The 23,453-nt window shown below is 52.7% G+C and overlaps 1 protein-coding gene and 1 long non-coding RNA gene across 5 annotated transcripts; one reads left to right on the top strand and one right to left on the bottom strand.

Annotated features, from left to right (window-relative positions):
• Window positions 1-8: 8 nt before the first annotated feature.
• LOC101797716 (ADAMTS-like protein 2) lies at window positions 9-20,050 on the bottom strand. Of its 4 annotated transcripts, none has more exons than XM_027463149.3 (18): window positions 19,770-20,047; window positions 13,567-13,704; window positions 11,805-11,880; window positions 11,205-11,307; window positions 10,111-10,256; window positions 9,299-9,422; window positions 7,949-8,029; window positions 7,657-7,832; window positions 6,965-7,400; window positions 6,062-6,482; window positions 5,458-5,564; window positions 4,771-4,897; window positions 4,206-4,419; window positions 3,788-3,943; window positions 3,226-3,396; window positions 1,447-1,623; window positions 679-823; window positions 9-554 (listed from the first exon to the last, which is right to left on the bottom strand). In XM_027463149.3, the coding sequence occupies exons 1-18, from the start codon at window positions 19,955-19,957 to the stop codon at window positions 436-438; spliced, it is 3,105 nt and encodes a 1,034-aa protein (XP_027318950.1). In that variant the 5' UTR covers window positions 19,958-20,047; the 3' UTR covers window positions 9-435. The 4 variants fall into 4 exon arrangements, with proteins under 4 accessions (XP_027318950.1, XP_027318949.1, XP_027318951.2 ...); XM_027463148.3 differs by having other exon boundaries at window positions 4,771-4,900; window positions 19,770-20,046; XM_027463150.3 differs by having other exon boundaries at window positions 4,771-4,900; window positions 13,567-13,709; window positions 19,770-20,027.
• On the top strand, window positions 1,937-11,927 carry LOC110352681 (uncharacterized). Its single transcript, XR_011811034.1, has 3 exons — window positions 1,937-2,810; window positions 4,164-4,460; window positions 10,103-11,927. It is a non-coding gene; the product is annotated as an uncharacterized lncRNA (long non-coding RNA).
• Window positions 20,051-23,453: the final 3,403 nt, after the last annotated feature.

Below are 23,453 nucleotides of genomic sequence, written 5' to 3'. Positions count from 1 at the left end.
AACACAGGTTTACGGTTTAGCTCTTTATTGTGACACAGAATTTTTGGGCTGTGATTTGGAAATAACCCTTGTAGTAGAAAAATCAGCAGGGCAGGGCAGAGCGACTGCTGCTGTGGTCTGTGCCCTGCTGTGGGCTGGCCTCTGCGCCCCACCACCTCCACCTGGAGCTCTTCAGAGATGACTGACAGCAGGGACAGGCTTTCCCAACTCACTTCTCAGTAGCTTTCTAGGAACCGACGGTTTGTTTTGAATAAAAACCTCTTGGTGGAGAGGGAACGGTGATGACTAAGTCCTAGGAGTCCTTCCTTGCTGAGCAGGCTCGTCTACAGGGACTGGCTCCATAGCCAAGCCAAGTGGTGTGGCTTCAAGTGGTAAAGTTTGGCTCAAGGGGGGTCTTGCCCCTGAATTTGGAAGGGAACTACAGGCTGGTAGTAGTCAGGGTGACTTGAGCCGACATGACCGGCAGCAAGCCTTCCTGTAGTACCAGTGAGAGCACAGCTTCACCTTCAGCACCAGCACGCAGTTGGCCGTCACTTTGTCTTCACAGTCTTCTTCTGGGGAGCAGAAGCATCCACAGAAAGGGTTACAAAAGGAGATGTGCTTCCCCCAGCTGAGAGCTGGGGGGAGTAAAGGGCTCCCAGGGCTCCTCTCCCACCCTCCCTGCCCTCCCAGCCTCACCTGGTGCCTCTGTGGGGCACGGCTGGAGCTGGCACGTCTGCCTGGCTTCTGGCTTGGAAGCGGGGTCGCAGCCCTGAGCCAACGCTTCCCCCTGGTAGCACTTCACCTCGCGCAGCCGCACACCAGCACCGCACGTCTTGCTGCACTGTGAAGATCGAGGGAAGGGATCATGAGAGGCAGGTTTTTATTTTCCTGTGGGTGCCGAGTTCTTTCTTCCAGCAAGGCCTCCCTTTGGAGACTATTCTTGAGGAGACTTGGGTCAGATCCCACACTGATCTCAGATTTAGCTCCCCTTTGGTTGCTGGAGGAGAGCCCCTGGAAGCTGGGGCAGGGCGAGGGAGGAGTTGGCTTTCTGCTTTTTAACGCAGCTCAGAGTTGCTTTTGCTTTGAACGCTGATGCTATGATTGACGATGGACAAAATGGCTGCTGTGAGTCAGCCACAGCTTTGCCTACCCCCACTCCCTAAATGCTCACTAGCAGAAAATCAAGGGAAGGACAGAACACTGACTCCTGGCAGAAGAGACGTGGCTGTAATGCCTGCAGTGCAGTGCATGCTCTTGCCTGAGGCCATAATCCACATGCTCTCCAGCTCCTGTGTGCCAGCCTCTCCCTCTGCTGCCTGGTCTGCTGAGAGAGCTCGCAGTCCTGTCCACTCCTACCAGAGCCCTCGGCAGATCAGGCTGCTAGAAATCCTCAGCGCAGGATGTACACCATCAACCAGGGTTATGAGGCCTCATCTCCCCCTTCCCCACCTCCCTGAGCCCTACCTGTGACCAGGAGGTAGTGAACCACGTCGAACACGGCCTCTTGAAACAGGCAGCGTGCTCCTCAGGCTTCTGGGAGGCTTCACAGCGCTTCTCAGGGTACTCCCTGTACACCCCATTCTCCAAGCCTGCGCACAAGACGACCCTGGTCTTCATCCCTCGCCCACAGCTGGCATCACACTGGGGAAGAAAACAAAACAAATGATGCTCCTCGGCTGTGCAGCTCCAGGTAAGATGGCATCCTGCTCAGAAGCAAGGTGCTAAACGTGCGCTAACACCAGTCTGAAGGGGGCAGTCACAGGAGCAATGGCTGCCTGCAAGGGAGCTGAATTTCTTGGGGAGCAGGACAGGAGCTGGTTATTTGTGCACAATCCATCCGTGGGGGATGCTGAACTGAGCTTGGCCGGCCTGAGAGCAGCTACCACAAGGGACCTGGAAGAGTCAAGGTAAGACTACAAAAGGCTGTTTCTGACTTAATTTATGTACCTCTATGTCCTCGAAGACCGTGTAGCATATTTGTGCAGCAACCTGTGTCTTGGAACACTGACAAGCAGTGTGTGGGCCAAGGGGATCAAACTGGTGTGTTACAGGAGACCTGCATGGACAAGTACCCGAGCTCAGCCCACAGCCATGCAGGCACAGGTGGCAGGGCTCAGCTTCTCAGGGCAACACCAAGAGAAGCAGGATCTGATTCTAGTTCTGCTCCGCTCCCTGATGCCCACAGCACCAGTTGCCAGCTTGAGATTTCACTGCTCTGTGCCTGTCTTCACCATGCCGGGGCCAGCACAGCTGGCTTGCATCCCTCCTGAGTCATCCTGTGCTGAGAGAACACAGCAAAGACGCTGGCGCAGGCAAAGGTGGGGAGCCCAGCTGGCCTTTCAGGGTTCAGGCGAGTTTAGTCACCAGGGCATAACTGAAAAAATTGTACCACAGCATTGTACATGACCCACACCATGGGCCAGAGCAGGAAAGGGTGACAGGACTGCCACAGGTCCAGGTCCCCAGGTTTAACCAGTTTCTGCTCATTAACCAGTGCTGGAGGGACACAGCTGAATGCAGTCAACAGCTAGGAAGGCTACAAAAAGGAGAACAGAGGCTTAGCTATGGTTGGAGGGGAGGGAGAGCTTGGTTGTTTATCTGACTGTCTTCCTCAACGCTCTGTGAATCCCTGTTTTTCTCAAGACTTTACAAGGTCAAACCCCACAAGTGAGTCAATGTGTTCCTCCTGGATGCTCTGGGATTTGGCCCAGCTTGTCATGGGAAGCCCAAAGCTCCTTGACCAACAGAGAGGGAGTAGGCTGGTGAGAATGATGTCTGGATAGAGTGAGGCACCTGGGCCACGTTCACTTGACTGAGTCCTGAGGCAAGTAAGCGTCCTTGGGCTGGATGTGACTTCCAGGGCAGGGACTTGGGCTGTGGTCCAGGCTTACCTCTGGCTATTATTAATCAGAGAACCAGTTGTTTTTTTGGGGGGCTTTCTCTTTAGTGGTGGGACCAAAATCTTGGGGAGGTGAGTGCAGATTCTGGACAGAGCTCTGCTGAGGTACATGCAACTGCCAGCTGGGAGCCAGAGGTGGGAGAGGAGGAGGATTTCCTTAGGACATTGCTGCCCTCCAATGGAGCTCCCTGGGAAGGCAGCAAGTGCCACAAACCTTGAGGTATGGGGGGGCAAACTGGGGCATTGCTACTTCCCTCTTTGTGGAAGGAGCTGTGCCAAGGGTACAGCTCTGCCAAGGGAGCCAGGCACCCACCAGCTCCTGTGGGATGTGGGGTGGGCTTTACCTGGTCCCACTCCTGCTCCACCCAGTGCGCGGGGCAGTTCTTGTCTCCACACGGGTGGACAGCCAGGGGCTTGGTGGCCGGGTCACACTGCGCGTCGGAGATCACCTTGCCCTCCAGGTTGCGACACGCGACGAAGCGACTCATGCGTCCCTCACCACAGGCACCTGAGCACTTGGAGGAACAGAGGGTATTTAGTTACAGCAGGAAGGTTGAGGGGCCACGGTCTGCAGTGTGCTGGGGGCCTTGAGCCTGGAGCCTAGGCTTGCATTTGAGGCTGTGTGGCACTCGACCCCATGGGTCTTTAGAGGTACATCTGGTCGGTGGGGGTTCATTCTTCAGGTGCCAGGAGGATCCCGAATTATTAAAGAGCTCCCCTCAGACTTAATCAGTAATTATCTGCATTTTTGCAGCATGGAGAGGCAAAAATGCAGATTATCACCGATTCTCTAGCCTCTGCCAGACAAAAGCCAGCAGACCACTGGTGTGACTGCCTGTCTGCCCTCTCCTGCCAGCCCTGTACCCCCAGCACTGGGGGAGGGAGCAGCAGCCCCTCTGGACTCACCGGGCCCCAGTCGGAAGCGGTCCAGCGGCGGTCGCAGGGGGGTCCTGAGCACGCCTTCTCGCTGCTGGGCTTGCGGGACTCGTCGCAGAGAGGTGCCTCCACCGAGCAGCGCACCTCCCGCTTCATCGTCCCCTGGGTACCGCACCGGGCTGAACACTGCAACGACACAGAGCCAGCCCCTGGGCTCAGAAGCAGAGCGCAAGAGGGACAAGCAGAGGTGTTTTCCTCCTGCTGCACTAGTGGAATGGGGCAGGACCCCAGCAGGGGAAGAGAAAAAGGGGGTAAAGGCAGTACTTGCTTCCCCAGGGCATAGTCGGGCAGCGCTTCCTCAGCACACACCAGAGGGAAGCGCCCAACATTTGTCATTTTCCTCCAGGCCCCAGCCCATTCTTGGATGCAAAGCTCCCCTGCCGCCTACCTCAGACCACTCGGAGAGCTCCCACTGAGGCCCACAGGCCTTGTTCTTGCAGGCTTTCCTCTCCATGGGCCTGGCCAGCCCGGCTGACTCACAGAGGTCATCGTAAACGGAGCTGTCAAAGCCTGGAGCCAGCATCTTCCAGCAGCGCACGGTGCGGTACTGGTAGCCCTCGCCGCAGGTCCTGGAGCATTCGCTCCACCGGCTGGTCTCCCACCTCCACGAGCACCGGGAGAGAAAGCACAAAGGAAAACCCAGGTAAGGGGACCAAGGGACAGAGGGTGGCTGGGGAGTGCGTGTGTTCCTGGGACTCCCTGACCCAGTCACTGCTGTTGTGAACCTGCTGATCACGTAGATGGTGATGTTAAGGGGGGCTGGTCTTGAAAGACAGCCTTGTGCTTAGCAGGTAATTTAGACACAACAAATTCCTTCCCTTTTTTTCCCACATGAGGGTATGTGGGTTTAGCTATTTAAGCACAACTTCCAGCCCCGAAATGGCTGCCGAGCCAGAAATAATCCTCACTAAGATGTGTGGTAGCCACGGATAGCTGATGTTGTTCCCACTCACCTAGGCTGGCAGTCCCTGCCTGTGCAAAATTCGTGAGTAGGTTCTGGCCGGGTTAGGGCATCACAGTATGTTTCATCCACTTCCACTCCATCGTACCGGACACACATCGCGTAGGAGGCGCTGATACCTGCTGGACAATTAAGATCCTCTCTTGGTCAGGCTCTACCAGTTGCAAAAGCCTCCCTCAACTATGATTAAATTATTAAAGAGCCTCTGAAACTCTACCTGCAATTTTAAAAATACCAGTGTTTTCTCTAACAGCAGCCAAAAAGGATCTCCCTTGCATGATCAGTCGCCTAGGAAAGGCTTGAACTGATAAAAGGTTCCAAACAAATATCAGCCAGATGCTCTGGATGGCTCTGTTTCTCTCCCCAGACTCCTCTGAGGGCTGTCATCCTAACCTCCCATCCTGGGAAGGAAAACTGACGCCAAAACTCATCCTACAAAGTACGGAAATTCACGATTGCACCACTGATTACAAGAGTCAATCACTTCAAGATGCCACTCTAAGACCAATGGCATTGCAATAATATCCTGGTTTTCTATCAAAATGCATCTGCCCTCTCTAGATACCATAAAAACAGGGAACCAAATGGCAAAGAAACTGGGGGCCGGTTGTGTGGATTCCAATTAAAGGAAGTTACTGGGATGAACCCATCTTGAAAATAAGATCAGGTCTTCACCTACCTGAAGTGCACGTGGAGCTGCAGGGGGCATAGGCTGAGACCTTCCAGCGATACATGTCAGCCAAGCTGATGTCATCATGGCCCACGGGGCTCACATTAAACTCATTGCTGCAAAGAGAGGAGGAGGTGGCATGAGATAAAGATGAAAATTGCTGCAAACATTAAATGTATTAAATTTCCTCCTTACTTTCTTTGAAAACGGGATGAAACCCATTGTTCCTGCTCTCCATCACCATCTCCCCCCACCTTGGACAAGATGCCCCAATGACAAGCAGAGAGTGCAAAGCCTTGATCCACCTCCTGTATTCGACTAGCAAGGCTGTGAATAGCCACAGCCCTGCAGGTCCTACAGAACCTATTTAAATGGATCCCTCTGAGGCAGGAGGACACAAAATAGGTTCTGGAAGCTCTGTGTCACACCAGGAGCTATGCCAATCAGTCTTTGGAGGACACACCATTGCTCAAGTGTGCTGTCTCCAACAGCTGCCATGGAGAGACACTGGAGAACGGGGACGTCAAGGACAGCGGTGAGACTATCAGGATCGGTTCAACCCTCCCTCCCCAGCTAACCACGCTCCTGTTTTGCCCAGGAAACCAAGTGCCACCTTTCAGCGCCAGGGGCTTGCAGAGGCTCTGCCTGGCTGATGTCCGTGGTTGTGCTGGCACCTAGCAAAGGGCTCTCCACAGATGCCATCACGCTGTAGTTTCTTGCTTCCCCCTGACTCCCAGCATATGCCTCCACCTTCAAGTCCTCCAGTGAGTTCTTACGGGACGGTGCTTTGTGGAGGCCCTGCGGCCACCGGGCAGCCGTCTGGGTCCATAGTCCTGCTGTGGAGTTCCTCTGGGCCAGCCTGGCTGCCAGGTGCTGCAGCTCCCTACAGAAGGCGGTGTGGTGCAGGTCTCGGTGACACAGCCGCCTGAAGAGGCGAAGCCTGGAGGACGCTGCACGGCTGTTCTCCGAGAGCTCGGATCTCCTCGTGCTGTAGGGTACAGCTGTGCTGATGGAAATCTGATTGAATCTGAGGGCTGGAAGAGAAACAGGGGGATTCTTTCACTGTCTTGTATGACTTAGACTTCAGCATGTGGTTTAGGTGTCCAGTAAGGGGAAAAAAAGCATGAAGTATTTGGCCTTAAAATCATAAGGTGCCAGCATGGCACCTTAACTGCCCTGACCAGCCTCACGTGGGATCCCCACGCACTCTCTACCCATGGCCCAGGAGCTCCATTTAAGTTCAGGTCTGGCCTCACCTATGTTGTAGGTGAGATTTGCTCTTACTTCTGTTCCTGAATTGTTTGGCTTTCCCAGATCAACTTCAGCTTTGCTCCCCTTCCCTTAAGGAGCGACCAGCCCTTACTGCTCCCTGACAGTGTCCACCCCTGTTATTAACCATCCTTCTCTTCTGGCAGCTCCAATGGGAAAGCCACTCTAGATTTCAAGTAAGCCAATGTGGAACGTCCACTATCAATGAATGCAGACTTGTGAGAGAAAGAAAAATAAAGCAACCAACCCAATTCTGTTTCTCCACCGATTGCTGCTGCTTCGTCCTCCTCTTCCTCTCCTGCTGTGTTTGCATGGTAGACCTGTCTTATCTGGAAGTCATATTTCTCCTTTTCTTCACCTTGTTCCCAGACCCAGCCCCGAGGCTGACTGGTGGAGTTGGTCTGGAAGAAGTGCGGATGACTGAAGCCTAAATCTTCATGCCTTTCTCTTAAGGTTGTCTTAAGCTGTTCGCTGGTGTCATCTGGTGGCAGGGAGAGCCATGTGGCGTTGGAGTCCTTGGCAGCTCTGGAGTTGGCTGGAGCAGGATAGTTCTGGCTGGTCTCTAGCAGGTGATGATAGTGAGGTCTGTCTACAGCAGGGGCTGCAGTTCGGAGAGGTGGTGGTGTCCGTGGTACAGTGTAGTCATAAGTTATATGTGGCATTTTGCCATTGAAGTTATAGTACTGGGGGAAACAGGGAAGAAAACAAAACTTGTTTTATTTTAAGGGCATGTATTTCACAGAGATCTCTTCTAAGCACAGCTACTTTGTGACAGATGATAAGAGAAGATAGCATCCTTGGAAACCTGCAAGGCAGTACCCGGCTTCCTCAGCCCCAGGCAATTGGTTTGGGATCAAGGTGAATATTCCATTTGTCTGGGGAGGCTCACAGTTTTGGGACAGGCAAGACAGGAAGGCCTAAAACTAGCTCTTCACTTACCATGGCATTCAGAGACTGGTTAGTGGGCCCTTGAGCTATGATATACTCCAGCCCATCTGAGTTCAGGCTCGAGGGCCGCCGGTACTTGAAGATCGTGCCAGCCACCCTGAAGTTCTGGGGGTTGTCAATGGCAGAGTTGCCGTTGAAAAAGAAATGCCCAGATTCATCAGCAAGTGCTTCAAAGAAGAGACAAAAGAGACAAATATGATATTCTATGCAGAGCACTGAAACTGCATTGGCAATAAGGAGAGCTGAACTGGCACATCCACATCCCTGTGGATCCTCTGCTTACCCAGGATGTTTTCTGTCTTCCTACGCTCAATGATGAGGATGTCGGTGGCACCGGCAGGGATGTTGGTGATGAACACATAACCTGAGGAGCAGGAACAGAATGGAGGTGAGGAAACCCTGAGGACGAAATAAAAAGGTGTACATAGGCAAAGAAGTTTGTGGGATAAGTGTGCAAGTAGGAGGGCAGAACTACCCCTAGCAGTTTGTTTAAGAACATAAACACATCATGCCAGGCTGTGAGCTCCAATCCTAGCTCCCCTATGAAATCCCTTTACAGATGGCCATTACAGGTCTCTAAGGCTCAGTTTGACTACAGCTGGGTTTGTTAAAAAGGAATTGTGCAAGTATAACTGTGTGGCTTTAGGTGCGTCAATGAATGTGCTCTCAAGTTTTCTGGCAAGAGCACAGAAAAAGCTTACTAGTGACTAACGCTAATGCTGAAGGAAGGAGGGAGAAGACTGTAGGTCCCCTCAGCTCCTGACTCAACAGAATTTGTCTCAAGAGGAGCTTAAAGATTGACCTTTAAATGGAGAGGAAGTGAGAAGGCTCTTAAAGTTGTGTGGGTTTGCCAGCTTGTCTTTCCTAATAGAAATTCATTGTTTTCTTCCTGCCCTGTAAGATTTTATGAGAGCTGGAACAGAATGCCAAGACTGTTTGTGTACTGCTAGAGAGGTCGGCACCATTACCCTGACCTGGAAAGGAGCCCAAGCGCTTCTCTGGTCTAGCATCTGTGGAGAATGAGGTAGACTAGTGGAACTACAGCCATGTGAAATGATGTTCTAAAACATCCTCAAACCATAGTTAATTACTAATGGGTATACCACAGTCTATTTCTTCTGTGAGTGGAGGAATGGGCCATGAGGTGGCAGGAGATGAACCATTAATCTCAGCCCCGTTTCAGAGGGACTGTCCCACAGCTGTGACAACCGTAGGGCTGGGGAAAGCTGGAGACTAAGTGCAGGCTGAAACAAATGCCGTGACCCTCATCACAGGAACCTAAGCTTCCAGTGAACGCCTAGCACAAATAAAGAAGATTCATTGACCTCTTCACATCGCCTGAGGTGGGGGAGCTGCCAAAATCAATAAGAACAAATAGATCCCCAGCTGCTTTCTCCAGTAAAGAGGTAAAGGGAAAACTTGCCAGGCTAATATACAGCACATCAAAACCTATCTCCTCTGATTAAGCTAACAGGATAAAACAAAGGCATTTAAGCAGAGGTGGCGACACTCTTCAGCTCTTTCCACCAAGCAGCTGGGAAACTCCTACCCGCATTCAAGCCAGTCACCCTTCATGCCAGTTGGTGGTAAGGAGTAGCAGGTGAAGTCTCTGGACTGTGGTAGCAGGGAGTACCTATCTGTGAGATTGCCTTTCGGAAGCTGCCCGAGACACGGTGGCAAGTGCTGCCGTCCCCTCCACACACCCTGCATCTGTCCATCGTCCGGGGCGAATACAGGCTCCCATCGCACCCCACTGGCTGCAAAGAATAAAACAAGAAAGGGTTTCCTGGGGGCAGGGTCTTTTCAAGGAAACGCTACCACATTATTTAGGTGAGGTTCTGGGTGTGGGTGTAGGGTAGCTTGGAGCAGGGTGGTGAATGAATGAATCTGGCAGCAGGAGATATTCACTGGTGCAAGCTGTGACCATTTACATTGTGCCCCTGCAGCTGGGACAGGGTTGTGTGTGTGTAGGTGACTGGAGTAAGATTTGGGTAAGCTGTTTCAGTTTGTTCTGTAGCTGTCTTTAAGCCAATCCTTTGTGCTGTACTAGTGACATTCAGCATCACTCTGCAGGAGATGCTGCGTCAAAGGCAGGCCTACTTGAAGTTTTAAGACACCTCAGCGTAACACTACACACACCCATCCTTCATCCTTGCTGCATGCAGGATAAATCAAATATAAGATTTTTTTTTCAACTTGGATGACTATGAAAGCATAGTCACTTCAATTCTAGTCCTCTCTGTACTGGGAGGAAAGTTCTGTTACTCAGTGGGAATGTGAATCTAATGTCTTTTGTGCTCTGTTCTAGTCCGTAGGCATTCAAAAGGGAGTGTAATTATTCCTGCCAGGCCTTGGTTTCACTTCCCTGCTGGGGCCCTTGGCCTTGGAGGTTCCACCATGCGTTTATACTCCCCATTTCTGTGTTATTTCCTTCCAGAGCCTCACCTCACACTTCCCATTGATGCAGACTCCTTGATGGGTCCTGTCCTTGCAGGAGGTACCATCCTGTGCTCGGGCCATCAGCTGTCTCTCTCCGCTCCGAGTGGTGCACTGGAGGTCACAGGGCTTGTTGGAGATGCTGGTGTAGTCATCTGAAGGGACAGAGGCAGAGCAAGGTGATCAGAAACGGGCAGTGAAGAAGGGGACTTTCCTCTTATCCATGCTGCTGGTTTGACATCACCTTTGATGTTCTTGCTTCTTGAGATGAGACCCCAAGGCTACAGATGTTTCGGCAGTAAAGGGGCTGTGGTATGAGGCTGCAGATGGGGACCAGGCCTGGCAGAAGTGCTTCTCAATGGCAAAACCACTTCCTTGCCATACCCTCTCCCCTTTACAGTGCCATCCCTTGTGCCAGACAGGGGAATCTGCCTCAGCAGATCCCAGGCCACACATAAATACACAAGAGCAAAAAAGACCTGTAAGAGAGGCACCAACTGTACCAACCGTGGCCAGCTACACCCCTTCCAGCTGATAACTGGAGCAAGAGGTACAGATATTCTATGTTCCCTTGGCAGCTAATGGAAAGAGAAAAACAGGCAGGTCCAGAAAGACAGTCGTGTCTCAGAGGAGCTGATTCTGGGCCTCAAGGGCCATCTGGCAAGTCACGTGAAGCAATTTATCTCTTCTGCACAGGAAACGGATGGACATCCTGTTCAGAATAACCCACCACCAGCCCAGTGGGAAGCACACTGGGCAAAAGACGCAGCCAAAATGGAAGAAGGCACGCAGGGATTGAACAGCCACTCTGCCAGGATGACTGCTGAGACACCTCAGAGGAGCCTGTGTCCTGTCTGCCCGCCAGCGCTTGCTGACGTATTTTCCAAAACAGGAGCAATGTGGTGAGAGAGAAGGCCTGGCTGGGCAGAGAGGTTCTGTGAAGAAACAGGGAATGATTTCTCCAAAGGAGGTAGCAGAGGAAAGTACTTCCAGACCAACGAGGAGCATCCATCCCTTGCCCCCTGCGTCGTTCTCCTGTGTCTGAGGAGATCCTGTAGGTGTTTTCTCACCCTGATCCTTTGTGTGAAGCTGTGAAAACCCACCTGGATAGAGGGGCATCCAGTGGTAGTAGCGCTTCCCAAAGGCTTTGGCATTGAAACTGGAGCACTGCTGTTGTTTGAAGCTTGCTGTGTTGGCTGGGCAGGGCTATGGAGGGAATAAACGTGATCAAAAGCTCCCTATGTCGCAGCCGTGGTTGTGACAGCTGCTTGTCCCTGCTGCATACTTGGAGGATGAAAATGCCCAGTCCACCCTGGAAGGAATCAGTGATGGACTCTGACGTGCTATAACACAGGCAGAAGGGACAGGCTTCCATTGCCTCAGACAGCTGCATTTAACAGTACTGCAAAATTTACTTACAGCAAAGGGAAAAGCATACTGGAAAAACGTCTTCCTTCCCCCCACCCCACAACAAATATATCTATAATCTAATCTAACCTATCTATATCCTTTTTCCCCACCTTTCAGTCCCAGAGAGTAGAGCCCATCTCCCCTGTTTTCAGAGGCACGCTGCCCCAGGAGTGGCCCATGCCTCTGACAGACCAGTCACACCCTGACTGCTGGTGCTCTTGAAGCTCCAAGTGCAGGCCCCTGCATCCCACATCCCCCAGTAAGAACCAGTCGGTGCTGGAAGTGGTTCTCACCTGCTGCTGGCACAGTTGGTAGTGTTTGGCTTGGCCAACACACATGGTGCTGTTCGTTCCCTGGGGCATCTGGAGCCTGCAAAGCAGAATGAGAATGCAGAAATGAGCTGGAGGTCCATGAAACTCTAAGAAATTGAAGATAACTGAGAAGTCAGGCCTGGCTTAACAAGGAGAAGCCAGGCTAGTGTTTTATCAGAGCAAAGCTTTCTGTATCTATGCCAGCCACTGTCTCTGAAATGCATTTTCAGTGTTTTTAGGTGGAATGCAATTTTAGGCTATTCTCTTTTTGGGGCAGTTTGAGTAGAACAGGGAGCAAGTGAAGTATTGGCACTGCTGTGCCCCTTCACCTCTGAGCTCCCATAGGGTTGATCTGACAGAAGGACAACAGACCAGTAGATCCACCACTCCCATGATCTGAAGTGAGCAGGGGGATTGATTTCAGAATTCAATGAGCAGTAGGCAGAGAGATGGCACCTCCCATGGGGAATGGACACCCTAAAAGATTAACAGGAGAGGTTTGGTACAGGTAACGGACAAAAAAACATGAGTTTTTCAGCAGTTGATGCTTTAGCTCTGGCCAGCAACATTTGTCCAAGTTCCTGATGTGCATATGCTGAAAAAAACCTGAAAGCTGGGAAGGTGTGGGGAGAAAGGCTAGGACTGCAGATTAAGGCACTGTGCTCTGGGTAAAGATCAGCAGCAGACAGTGGGTTAACAGGGCTGGGAACTTAGGGTGCGCAGTAGCCATACACGCTGGACTGCCTCGATTGTAGCTATCCCTGCAGAGCTATGCTTTATGTGGTGTAGGCAAAGCTTAAATTTGCACCACAAGGCTTCAAAAATCACCATGCCTTTCAGCTGAAGCAGGGGCAGTCTGCAGACTTGGGCAAAAATTTTTTCGTGAGGCACAGCTGGCTCACAAGCTGCTTTGCTTAGCGCTGCAGCACCTTTTGGCTGGGTTTTGTGTCAAGCAGAGGCAGAGATGTTGGCAAGCCTCGTCAGTGGGGAGGCCACGTCCAGATGGACGGCACCTCAGCACATCTGGACCCTCCCGATGCTGCCAACCAGCCCACATGAAAGAAGTTTCCTTTTGCAGGAGGCAGAGCAGGTGGGGGGCCCTTGTCTGAGCTTCCTGCACTCCCGAGTGCATTCACGCAGAAGGGAAAGGGGCCGGGCAACCCCTGAGGCTTGCTGTGCTGCAGGATGCTGGCTCTCATTAACAGCTCGGGAGAAGCAGGTTAGTGAGGTGCCCGAGGAGGAGGGCTTGGTGGCAAGGTGACCCACAGGGGACAGCTGGAGCTCCCCACAAACCTCGTTCAATCAGTGCCAGGGCTGTAGCAGCTGCAGGGGACAAATGGAGATGCTGTCAGGTGACAGCCAGATAAATGACAGGGGGAACAAAATCTTGCCAGCTCTGCAGGGAGTGAAAAGGGGAAATTGCTGAGGCATGGCTGAGCTGGCTGCTGCCAGCCGAGTCCCCAGAAGGTGTCTGGGAATAAGGGCCAAAATCCTACGCACAGGAACTGGCTACGAGTCAGGGTTAGGTTGCTCAGAGCAGCCGTGGAGAAGCAGGGTTTGTGAAGGACAGTGGAGGAGGAATAAAGCTGGTCTCCAGCCCACAACCCTGTCATCTTCAAGTCTCCCACAGCCTGCTGGCTGCCCACCTGCCTTCCTTTCTGAGGCCCTAGAGCCCAAAACGTGGGTCGGGGCACCCCTGTGCCCCTTGAGGGCTGGCCAAGGGGTGCTGTGGGGACAGACGTACCTCTGTCGCAGGCAGTGCCTCTCCCGGGACATCACGCCTCCCCCGCAGGACCGCGAGCAGGTGGACCAGGAGCTCCACTCTCCCCACCACTTGGTGACTTCTTCATCCCAGGGGCCAGCTCCATCAGCTGCCTCACTACTGTCCTGACAGAAACAGAGGCTGGTTAGCGGGGGAACCCAGCGGCCCGCCGCCTCGGCCCGAGGGAGGCCTGACAGAGGCAGCACCCACGGGATGCCTCAGGGACTGGTGCGATGTGGAGAAGGGCCCTCAGGTGGGACGTGTGGGGATAATCCCAGCTGCAGCCTGAGCCAAGACCTGGCTCTGAGTTGGATATGCCAGCAGATCGCAGCCCCAGCTGGCTCCAACGAGTGGTGAGGGGAGAGGAGAAAGGCTGAGGGGGGCTGGGGGAGGCATCTGTCCTCTGCTGGAGCTGCACCACAACGAATAAACTCCCCTTTGTGCACAAGTCGGCTCGGGTCCAAGCTCCTCACCCTGCAACCCTCACAAAAGTCATTTTCAAGAGTGCTTCGGAAGCAGAGCCCCTTGCAGTTGCAGCCATCCCATCTCACCACTGCGTTGCTGACCTCTCGCCACCCACCCCACAACATGCTCCTCAGAGGGCTCTCCCCGACCCAGCATGCCTCGCCGGGGCTGATCCTTTAAATTTGGCAAACCTAAGCTCCTCTGGCCCCAACAAGGTCATTGCAGCAGGCTGCTGTTGGCTCTGCCTCTGTAACTCCCAGCAGGTAAGTGACTCTTTGTTTTAGCAAGATTTTTTTCCTTGCACTGTTCTCTCATTCTGTGTCTGATGGCCTAAAAGCTCCTTGGGATTTTTGCAAACCAGCACATACAAGAACGAATTTGCTGTTTGCTGAAATACAGCTGTGAATGCTGTTAAATGCAGCCATGAGTTTACCACAGGGCAGTGACTGGAAGTGATTTACCCAGCAGAAAATGCTCACGGTTTATCGAAGAAAATGAATAATTTGTGCATGGGTAAGATCTGTTATGTTTAAGTAAAGGCACGGAGAAGCAGTATCACTGCTACTCTTAGCAAAATGTGCAGGCTTGTGGCCGCAGCTGATAGTCCTGTCGAGAAGAACTGTTCTGCAGAAGGATAATTGATGGATGTGAAAGAAAACTCAGCAGAGTTTGCTCCTTGCTGAATGTGCTCTGTTCACTACTTTGGTTGACTGCCTCTTGGCTTGACGCTCTTTATTGGTGTAATAAAACCAAAGTGTTCTTCATCTTGTAGTGTAATTCCTGCCTGAGAATTTGCTGTTTCTACAGCATCTGCCAACAGAACATCCACTGGGCAGAGGAGATGCAGCTGTTTTTGTGCAAATGTTTTTAAGTTGTAACTTAGTATGTTTGAAGTGCGCGCAGTGCCTCTTCTTGGCGATCATACAGCAGCCAGAGCACGTTGGAAACAACCTGCTCTGCTGCATGAAACAGCACTACGCTACCTGATGCTTTACCTTTGAGGATTACAATAGCTAACTGTGAAAACAATACAACAAAATTCTTCAATGTACTTGGATGTCCTGGCTGGATTTGAGTTGTCTGACTGAGACCGAGAGCTGTGACAAGCAGCAGAGTTGCTCAAGAGAAGGAATAAATTTGAAATTAAATTTCAAAGAAAGAAGCATGTTTTCAAAAGGACCATTTTCTCTTCTGCCAAATGCTCATTTCAACCTGTGTCCTATAAGAATTTTTGTCTGAGTGCATATGATCAGACCACAAATGGAAATGCTGACGGTGTAGCTTCCAGAGCTACCCAGGAAAGAAATTATAGGTCTCTCGCTGTAAGGTATTTTCAGTTCAAGTCTTTCCCTGACCCCTCCTACGCTCTTCTGTGATAAGCATCTCAAGGCCTGGGGAGGAAGAGCTCTTCGCAATTGCAGGGAAGGAGAAGAACGGTGATTTATCTGTGTCTGTGTGGGGAGCTCAGTGCAAAGCAGCTTCTCCTGTAGCTGGGGTATTAATCAGAGCTGGCGTCTTTCCACGTGACTGAGCAGCTACAGAGCACCACAGGGCGCAAGCACTGCCCTGGGGGAAGGCATGCGGACCAGAAGCTGCAGGATTGACACAGTTTTTCCCCAAGTGGCAATCAAAATCCGGTGTATTTGTAACCTACAAGATAGTCCTGCTCCACAGATCTTACAGTCCGTATAGGTGAGACCGTACGGAGGGGAAATGAGCAAAGAGAAGTGAAATGCCCTGTTCTACTGACCTACCCTGCTATGAAAGAGATGTTGTGTGTTTGGAGTAAATGATCCACAGGCCCTGCTGCTCTCAAAAGCAAGACAAGCCACAGCTGCCTGCTGGATCCTCCTCCGGTCAGTGCTCTGCTTTCAGCTCGCTGGTGCTCACCTCCTCCTATCCACCTTGATTGTGGGCATGCCTTGGGCACAGGCTCTTGCCGCAGCTCAAGCAGCGACAGCAGATTTGGAATAAAATGTGTTCCTCTCTATCTGTAAGCCCCTTTGCACTCCCTGTTCCTGCTTCCTCCCCTTGCTGGAGGAATCAATCACACATTAAGTAGATTGATTTGGCTCTCAGGTTTTCCATGACCAAGCTCCCTTGCCGGTCCTTGCTCAGGAGCATTTATTTCCTCATGCAAGCAAGGACAATGCTGAGCTGTCGCCTCAGCCAGTGAGACTTACGGCATGACAGCATCCAAGTCCTAGGCCTGGAGACGTGGAGGGCAGACTCAGGTACTTAGAGCTGGGGCAGCTGGTTCCAATCTGTGCTGAATTTACTCTCTTGTCAGAAATAAATCTGCATTAACCATGACACACAAACGGCTCTTGTTTTCAATTAGAGATACTTGCATTTTCCAAATTTCCAGATAACAAATTAAGGGCTGTGGGATAGACTCCAGATTAGATAAGCTCCTAGCTTTAGTTTCCCAAGCCCCTGAGTAAATCCCACACTCCGTGGAAAAAGGAAAGTCAGACGGGCTTTAAAACAACTCTTTTGCACTGCCCTGGTTGTGGGAGATGCTAAAGCTGCTCTAACTTGTGCTGTGCTGCAGAACCACACACGGAGCAGGCTAGAGATGCTGGAGCAGGAGGCAGGCGTAGGTCCAGTGTTTGCAAGGCTGGTTCTGCCTGGGCTTGGATGGGGGCTCTGCCCAAAGCAGGGAAGAGAATCAGGTACAATTCCTTAGGTGCTGAGAAATGTTAGGGCTAGAAATTACCACCGGTAGCAAAGGCAGACCATGCTCCAGCTCAGCCAGGTGCTCTCCGCAAGAATTTCCCTCGAGGCACTTGTGGCTTGGCACAAGGTGGTCACACAGCTGCAGCTCTTCCTCTCTGAGGCTAACCACGCTGTTTCTGTGCCTCACCAGACAGAGGCCGTGCAAACACACAGGTGAAGGTTGCCCTCCTGTCCCCTTGCTGTGGGGGACCAGAGCTTTAAAACCCGACCTGCTGTAATCTAAGGAGCAAGGCGTGTAGGACAGCCTGCGTGGACTGGTGCGGGGGGGCACCAGGAGCACAGTGAATTATGCACACAAACCTTGTTCTAGCCCTCCTGCCCAGAGTGAAAAGATAAGGCAGGGTGGGGAACTCTTCCAGGGTAGAACATCTGCCTCCAGATTTACCAATATCAATGATGGAAACATCAGTCTCTAAGCCAGCACCACTGAAAGCTTTTTCTGTCTACCCAAAGAGTCGGCAGCTGTTTCCCTTCTCCCCCCCATCGACACCAAACAAAGGCTGCCACAAACAAAATGCTGCAGCCCAGCACAGGAGGGCGAGCCCAGGCTGACATCCTATCGGTTTTCCAGGCAGTCTTTCTGAAGAGCAGAAAGGGACAAAATAAATCCTCTAATGATTCTCTGCCATGCGTCAGATCAGCTCTGAACTACAATGGGTTTCCCAGAAGCCTGGGAATAATGGCAATGACTGTGTCACTGGCTTAGTCTCCCATATTGAATCTCGGGATTCATTAGTCTGTGTCTTGGGGAAAAAAAGGCTTTCTAGGAAGAGAGACAACAAACATCCCTGTTCAGCTCGCCTTAATAGAGGAGCTCGCAGGGGTACGCCCTCTGTTGCAGCCTGACATGCCTTCGGGCCCTGACCACCACTGAAGGGCACAAGTAGCTGTTGTAAGCTCAGCCCTGTCAGAGCTTCTAAGACAACAAGAAACAGCAGCTGGAAATGAACTAAATTCCGAACAGACCTTTCCCGAGGTCATTAACCGCGTGTCCTCTACCAGAAATTTCCAAGATCCTGTACCTAAGGGCTTCTCTCTACAGCAAACTGTGCTACTTACTGAAATACTAAGTAGCTTCAGATGTCCTAATGCCTGGAACGGCCGCCAGATTATTATCTTACACTCCTGGAAATGAATGGCCATGCTCAGCCCCCCTGGTCTGGGTTCCCTGTGTTGTGCTCTGATCAAAGCTGTGGCAATAAACTCTGCCGCAAGCCCTGAAAAAAAAACACAATAGGGTTTGCAATTGTGCCCTGATGTTTTACCCCCCAAAATGGTGTTTGTATAAAGCTATTTCTTATTCTGTCATTGTCTTAGCCTATTTGTATAGAGCTGATAGTTTGTATGAGAGATTCATTGTCGGACACAGATACAAAACCAGATTTTGCTTAGAAATATTTTAACGTGATACCACAGAAGGAATTTCCCATGATGGGAAAGTACCCAGGGGTAAAAAGAGACCTACAGAATAATTTTTATGGGATTAGGAAGAAGAACAATCTGGGGAAAAACGCTAAACTTGCAAAAGATGTGATATTGCAGCAGATAAGTAACAGAAATCTGGACATATAATGAGGCACAGATGAGAAGCAAATTAGAAAGCTGGTAAACAGAAGCCAGCAAAGAACTATGAAGTACTGTTTATAATCCTGCCATGAAAGAAAGTTCACAGGCATGTCATTACAAAATACTTGATCCAAGTTGGTTAGGTCATTCCCTTCAAGTAGGAGAACACGCTTATTTTGGGATGAGTTAGTAGAACGGCTGGAAATCTCTGAAGGGAAAGAAGGGAGCAATGTGGGGTGTGCAGGAGAGGCATCTCTACCACCAGTTTTTTCAGAGGCATTGAATACACTGAGCCGAGACAGCTCCACACAGGGAGGAATTTGCTTATCTAGGGATGGAGGCTTTCTATCGCATTCTCTGTATAACCCTGCTGTAGAAAACCAGAGAGCAAAAGCAATTGCAGGTTAATCCCTTAATGACTGCTGTGTGCGTGGCCTGGCACGGAAGATAGCGATCGGAGGGCATGCAGCAATACCACCAGCCATTCCTGCAGCGTGCAATCCTTCATCTCCACGGGGTCACCCTGAGCCACGGAGTCCTGGGTGCCCCCACGGGGGTCTGTGGCAGCAGGACCCCGAGCAGCCCGGGCTTGTGTATGCAGTCACCGACCTGAACGGACTCCTCCACGCCTAGATGAAGGATTTCACAGCTGCTCAGCTTGACCTGGCTTGCTCTGTCTGGCTGAGCCCTACGGTTCGGGGTAAGCAGAGCAGGCGGTGAACACGCAGTGGAAGTGGGACACTGCCTGAGCTTAAAACAAGGACAAGCCTAGCTCAGGAGACGCTGCGGGACAAAGCTGGGTGTAAAGCTGCGGTGCCTATCGCTGTGCATTAGACAGCTCTTGTGAGACTGCTTCACCTCACCGTGGCTTTGTCTGGGGAAGGAAAAAAACCAGTCCAAGCCCTTCTTCTTTCTGCTAGCAGCGCAGGATCCCTCCTGCACAGAGGGACCTGGCCGGGAAGCTCCCACGTGGAGCCCCAGGGTGTGTGGTGACCCCTGCAAGCAGGAGGCTCGGCCAGCACCCTGTGAAGGGTGGTCTGGCCACAGGGGAAGGAAGGGGAAGAGGAAAGGGGTTAGGGGAAAGGGGTAAGGAGAAAGGGGTAAGGGGAAAGGGAAAGGTCTCGCTGCGGGCTCTCAGTGCTGCTCTGACACCAGGGACAAGGGGAGCACCAGGCTCCGGCTCCCGCACATGCACCTCGGGGGATCAAGGTGCCCCCACGGGGGTCTCAAAGCACAGACCCCCCTTTTTTCCATCCCCACCCGGCTGTCACCTCCCCGCCCGGCACCCAGGCGAGCGGCGAGGCCCCGCAGCCCCCCGGGGACCCCCCTCTCGCCCCGCCGGCCTTTTGTGTTGGCGGAGGAGGCTGAGGGGAAGGGCGAGGGGCGAGCAGGGGGGAGGCTCCGCCGCCGCTTACCTTAGCGCCGAGGGGGGCGGCGGCGCTGAGGAGAAGGAGGAGGAGGAGGAGGAGGAAGAGGAGGAGGAGGAGGAGGCGGCGGGGAGCGGCGGCCATGCCGCGCTGCTGCTGCTGCTGCCGCGGAGGAGGCGGCGCGGTGGCGGCCCACCAGCGGCCGTGGCAGGAGCCGCCGGGGCGCGGGCCGGCATGGCTGAGGGGCTTAATGACTTTACAACCTGCCGGGCGGCCGGCAGCGGCCCGCAGCCGCCGGGGGAGGGAGGGATGAAGGGGGGGAGACGGCGCTCGGAGCCGCCGGGGGCGGGGAGCGGGGCACGGCGGGGCCGGGCAGCCCCGGGGCTCAGCCCCAGCCCCGTCCCGCCCCGCCGCCGGCCTCCTGAGGGGAAGGCGCCGGGGGAAGGTGGAGGGGGGCGGCCCCGGCCCGGGGCTGCTTTTTGGTGTTTTATCCCGAAAAGCTGGGGGAGATGCTGCTCGCTAGGCGATCGCCTGGCTTTGGGCTTCGCTGTCTCAGCGGGAGGGAGAGCTGCGGGGTGTATATGGCAAACGGAGCGGGTCGTGGTTCATGGGAGGACACGAGGCTCGCCGCCTCGCTCGCTGCTTTTTCCCCTCCAGCTCCCTGTCAGCAGTGACAGGACGAGCCCGCCGCATCCTGCTTGCGCTGCACGAGGCCCTGGAGGAAGCAGTGAAGCCCCCATAAGCAACCTGGGGCGTCCCAGACTAAAGGACTCTGTTGATCCCAGTCTTCCAGGCACTGCTCTCGGGCTGGCGTGCTGAGCTAGTCAACTGTGCGAGTTCAAAAAGGAAGGAAACAGCTTAAAAAGCTTCCTGGCACCTTCCCTGCTCCCTGCTGGATCCCCCTGCAGTGGGAAGGTGATGCGAGGCCTCCACGCCTCTCCCCCACCCAGGGCTTCGGCCTCTCGGTAGGGGAGAGGAAGGATGGAGGGGTGGCAGCAGGGGGGAGCAACGCGGGGCTCCTGATCAAAGCCGTCTGCCAGCAGGCGGGGGGCAAAGGGAGGAGGAGGGCAACCCGCTACTGACCCATCCCACAGAAAACAAGGGAGAGGAGTTGTGAAATAATGTAGTTTCTCCGTGAGCTGCCTTCCGCTAAAGCTTGAGTCGATTCTTGGGTTTTGTGCCCTGCTGCATCCTCCTCGTGAGGCAGCTCCTGCCCTGAAGATAAGCAGAGCCCTTTGGAGGTGCAGAGGTGGGGGAGAGGCTGTGGGTAAGAAGGAAAGGGAGGCCAGCTCCGGCTGCATGAGCTTGCTGGGTGCTGTGCTGCTCTCACACAAGCTGTGCTGTGGCTGATCTTCAGCCCCTCACCACCAGCTGCTGAGCTGCAGCCCCAGGAAGGGCAGGAGGCAGCAGCAGGCTGTTGAGTAACATATGGTGCAGAGAGGATTTGGGGAGGGGGGATTGCATGTGAGGCACTACCAGAGCATGACAGGGCAAATCCAGGTGAACTGCAGTGCTCTCCCCTGCAGGGCCCCTCAGTGCCTGGCCTGACCTTTCTCACTAGTCCTGCTCTCATCCCAGACGTGCATCTCCTGAGCCTCTTCTGGTCACAGGGGTGAGGCAAATGTAATGTGTAATGCAGCTAGATGGAGTTAAAAGGCTGCTTGCAGTTTTAGGTCCTGAGTTTTAAGCAGTGTGGTTGTTTTCTTAATGTTTGTGGAAAATTTTGAATACTCTCAGTCAATGTGGAAGCAAGGGTGTGGAATGTAAAGGTTCCCCCACGGTCCTGGGACCCTCCAGATAATTATTGTAGGGAAGGATTTGATGATACCATTAAACAGATTAATACATTTAAATGCTTGCCAATAAAACCATCACTAGCTACCAAAACCAACATCTGGTTGCATGTTTGTAACCCTCCTCTACTGATTATTTTTTTCGTGCTGTCTTATTTAGTCTGTAAAGTTGCCACTCGGTGACTGTGCTGACTGGTTCTGCTGTGGGCTGTATTAGATGCAGCCCCGCTACGTGTGAGCAGCCTGACCTCTGCACGTGCAGCAGCCCTTTCTGGTTTTACATTCCCTACGTGACAGCCCTGCCGCGAGTGGCTTTTCCCCATATTTCGTTGTAGGTGCCAGACATCTTCAGATGCGTAGGCTGCTTGCAGGGGACTGATTTGCCCTCATCCCTTGCCTTCTGGGAGTTGCCTAGGATTTCAGCCTTATGTTCATTAATTATAGAAGCTGAGTGTTTAGACGAATGCATGCAAGGCTTCGGTCTGGAGTGTAAAAGTCTTTGGACACCCCTTTGTTTCTGTGTGTGTTTTCTTCCCTGCCCTCAGACATTCGTGTCCCATTGACCAAGCAGCTGGAGGGAGCCTGGCTTTGACAGCAGTCTTTCCTGCTTTTCTGCAACATCCTGATGTGCAGGATGTTGTGCTGGGTTTGTGGGCTGTCCCACTGGCCACACGGTTCCAGCAATTTGCCTGGCTGTACCTGGTGCTTGCCCCAGCACTGATGCCCCTTCCTTGCCCCCAAGCAGGGCTTTGTTCTTCCTTTGAGAAGGAACCTGTGTGGCCCAAGGCTCCTCTCCGCAGACAAGCTCTGACTATGGAAATGGGGGGAGTCCTTCCTTCTGCAGCTCCAGGAGTTCATCCCCTTCAGCACAAAGAAAAGAGTGGCTTCATTCAGCTTAATCTGAAAATGTGGAAAAAGGCCGAGTGCCATGTTCTGAAACTATTTCTTGGAGGCAGCTGGGTGGTCCTGGGTTGCTGGGGCAGAGCAAGAAGCAGGCCTCCAAGGAGGGGAGGCTGTTTCCACCTCCCATTTTGAAGCATGCTGCTGCCTGTGCTTTGGCCCTGAGGATTATCAGCTCTCGAGTGCCCTCGCCAGGGATCTGCAGAGCCTTCTCCTCGGAGCAAGATGCTAACGGCAGGGAGAGGCCAGCAAGGGGCTCCTCGGTGCTTTGCCCCTTCCCTGTGCTGGGAGCACTGGGAGAGCCGAGGTCGCTGCCCATCACCCCTCATCCTTCTTCCAGCTTCGGTCCGTGCTGGTGCAGAGGGGTGAAAAAATATGTGGCAGGGCATGCCTGTCTCAGGGCTGGGATGCTGCAGGCAGAGCAGGGGCCTTTAAACACGGGGGATGATATGGTTATGGCAGCAGCACACTCACACGTGTAATCAGCGCTAATGCTGTGGCGGAGCAGTCCAGCCTGGCCTTCCAGAAGTGGTTTTGCCCCTAAGCTGAGCAGTTGTGTAATAGTCAAGGTAATTTTTAGGTTTGCTGAGCCCCTTGTTGCAGCACATCGTTCCCTGCAGAATTAGAGCTGCAGGGGGAGCTTCCTCCCTCCCCTGCTTCCCTTCAAAAACACTGCATCCTGCTTCAGCTCAGTGCAGGGATCCAGTACCTCTCACCTTGGAGGTCACGGTGTCCTGCAACCTCAAGCTCCTCTCTTGGCACAAACAATTGTGGCAGGTAATTTTGTGTGTATCACAGCTGTGTCTTTACCAACACATTGGCCGATTTTGGTGTCACCATGACCAAAGGACATCCAAATGCGATTTCCATCATGAAAGGAGGAAAGACTCGTTCAGGAATTTGTCTTTTTTTTTTTTTTTTCTTCCTGGTCGACCATTTCTGTTAGTGACAGGATATAAAAATAAAATAGAGATAGTGTAGGGGAGTGGTGGTGCATTTTCTTTAGTAGGCCTAATAGGAAAATGATTTATTCATTCTT

Source organism: Anas platyrhynchos, chromosome 8, assembly GCF_047663525.1.
Source record: "Anas platyrhynchos isolate ZD024472 breed Pekin duck chromosome 8, IASCAAS_PekinDuck_T2T, whole genome shotgun sequence".
Classification (NCBI taxonomy): Eukaryota; Metazoa; Chordata; class Aves; order Anseriformes; family Anatidae; genus Anas; species Anas platyrhynchos.
The sequence above is the reverse complement of the archived record's forward strand: the minus strand, read 5'-3'. Positions and strand labels throughout refer to the sequence as shown.

Excerpts from the sequence above, each read along its gene's own strand:
- LOC101797716 (XM_027463148.3), bottom strand. The coding sequence starts at position 19,957 with ATGCCGGCCCGCGCCCCGGCGGCTCCTGCCACGGCCGCTGGTGGGCCG. Across the intron at positions 11,308-11,804 it reads ACCAACTGTGCCAGCAGCAG|CCCTGCCCAGCCAACACAGC; the intron begins GTGAGAACCACT and ends TTCCCTCCATAG. Across the intron at positions 3,944-4,205 it reads AGCTCTCCGAGTGGTCTGAG|TGTTCAGCCCGGTGCGGTAC; the intron begins GTAGGCGGCAGG and ends GTGTCGTTGCAG.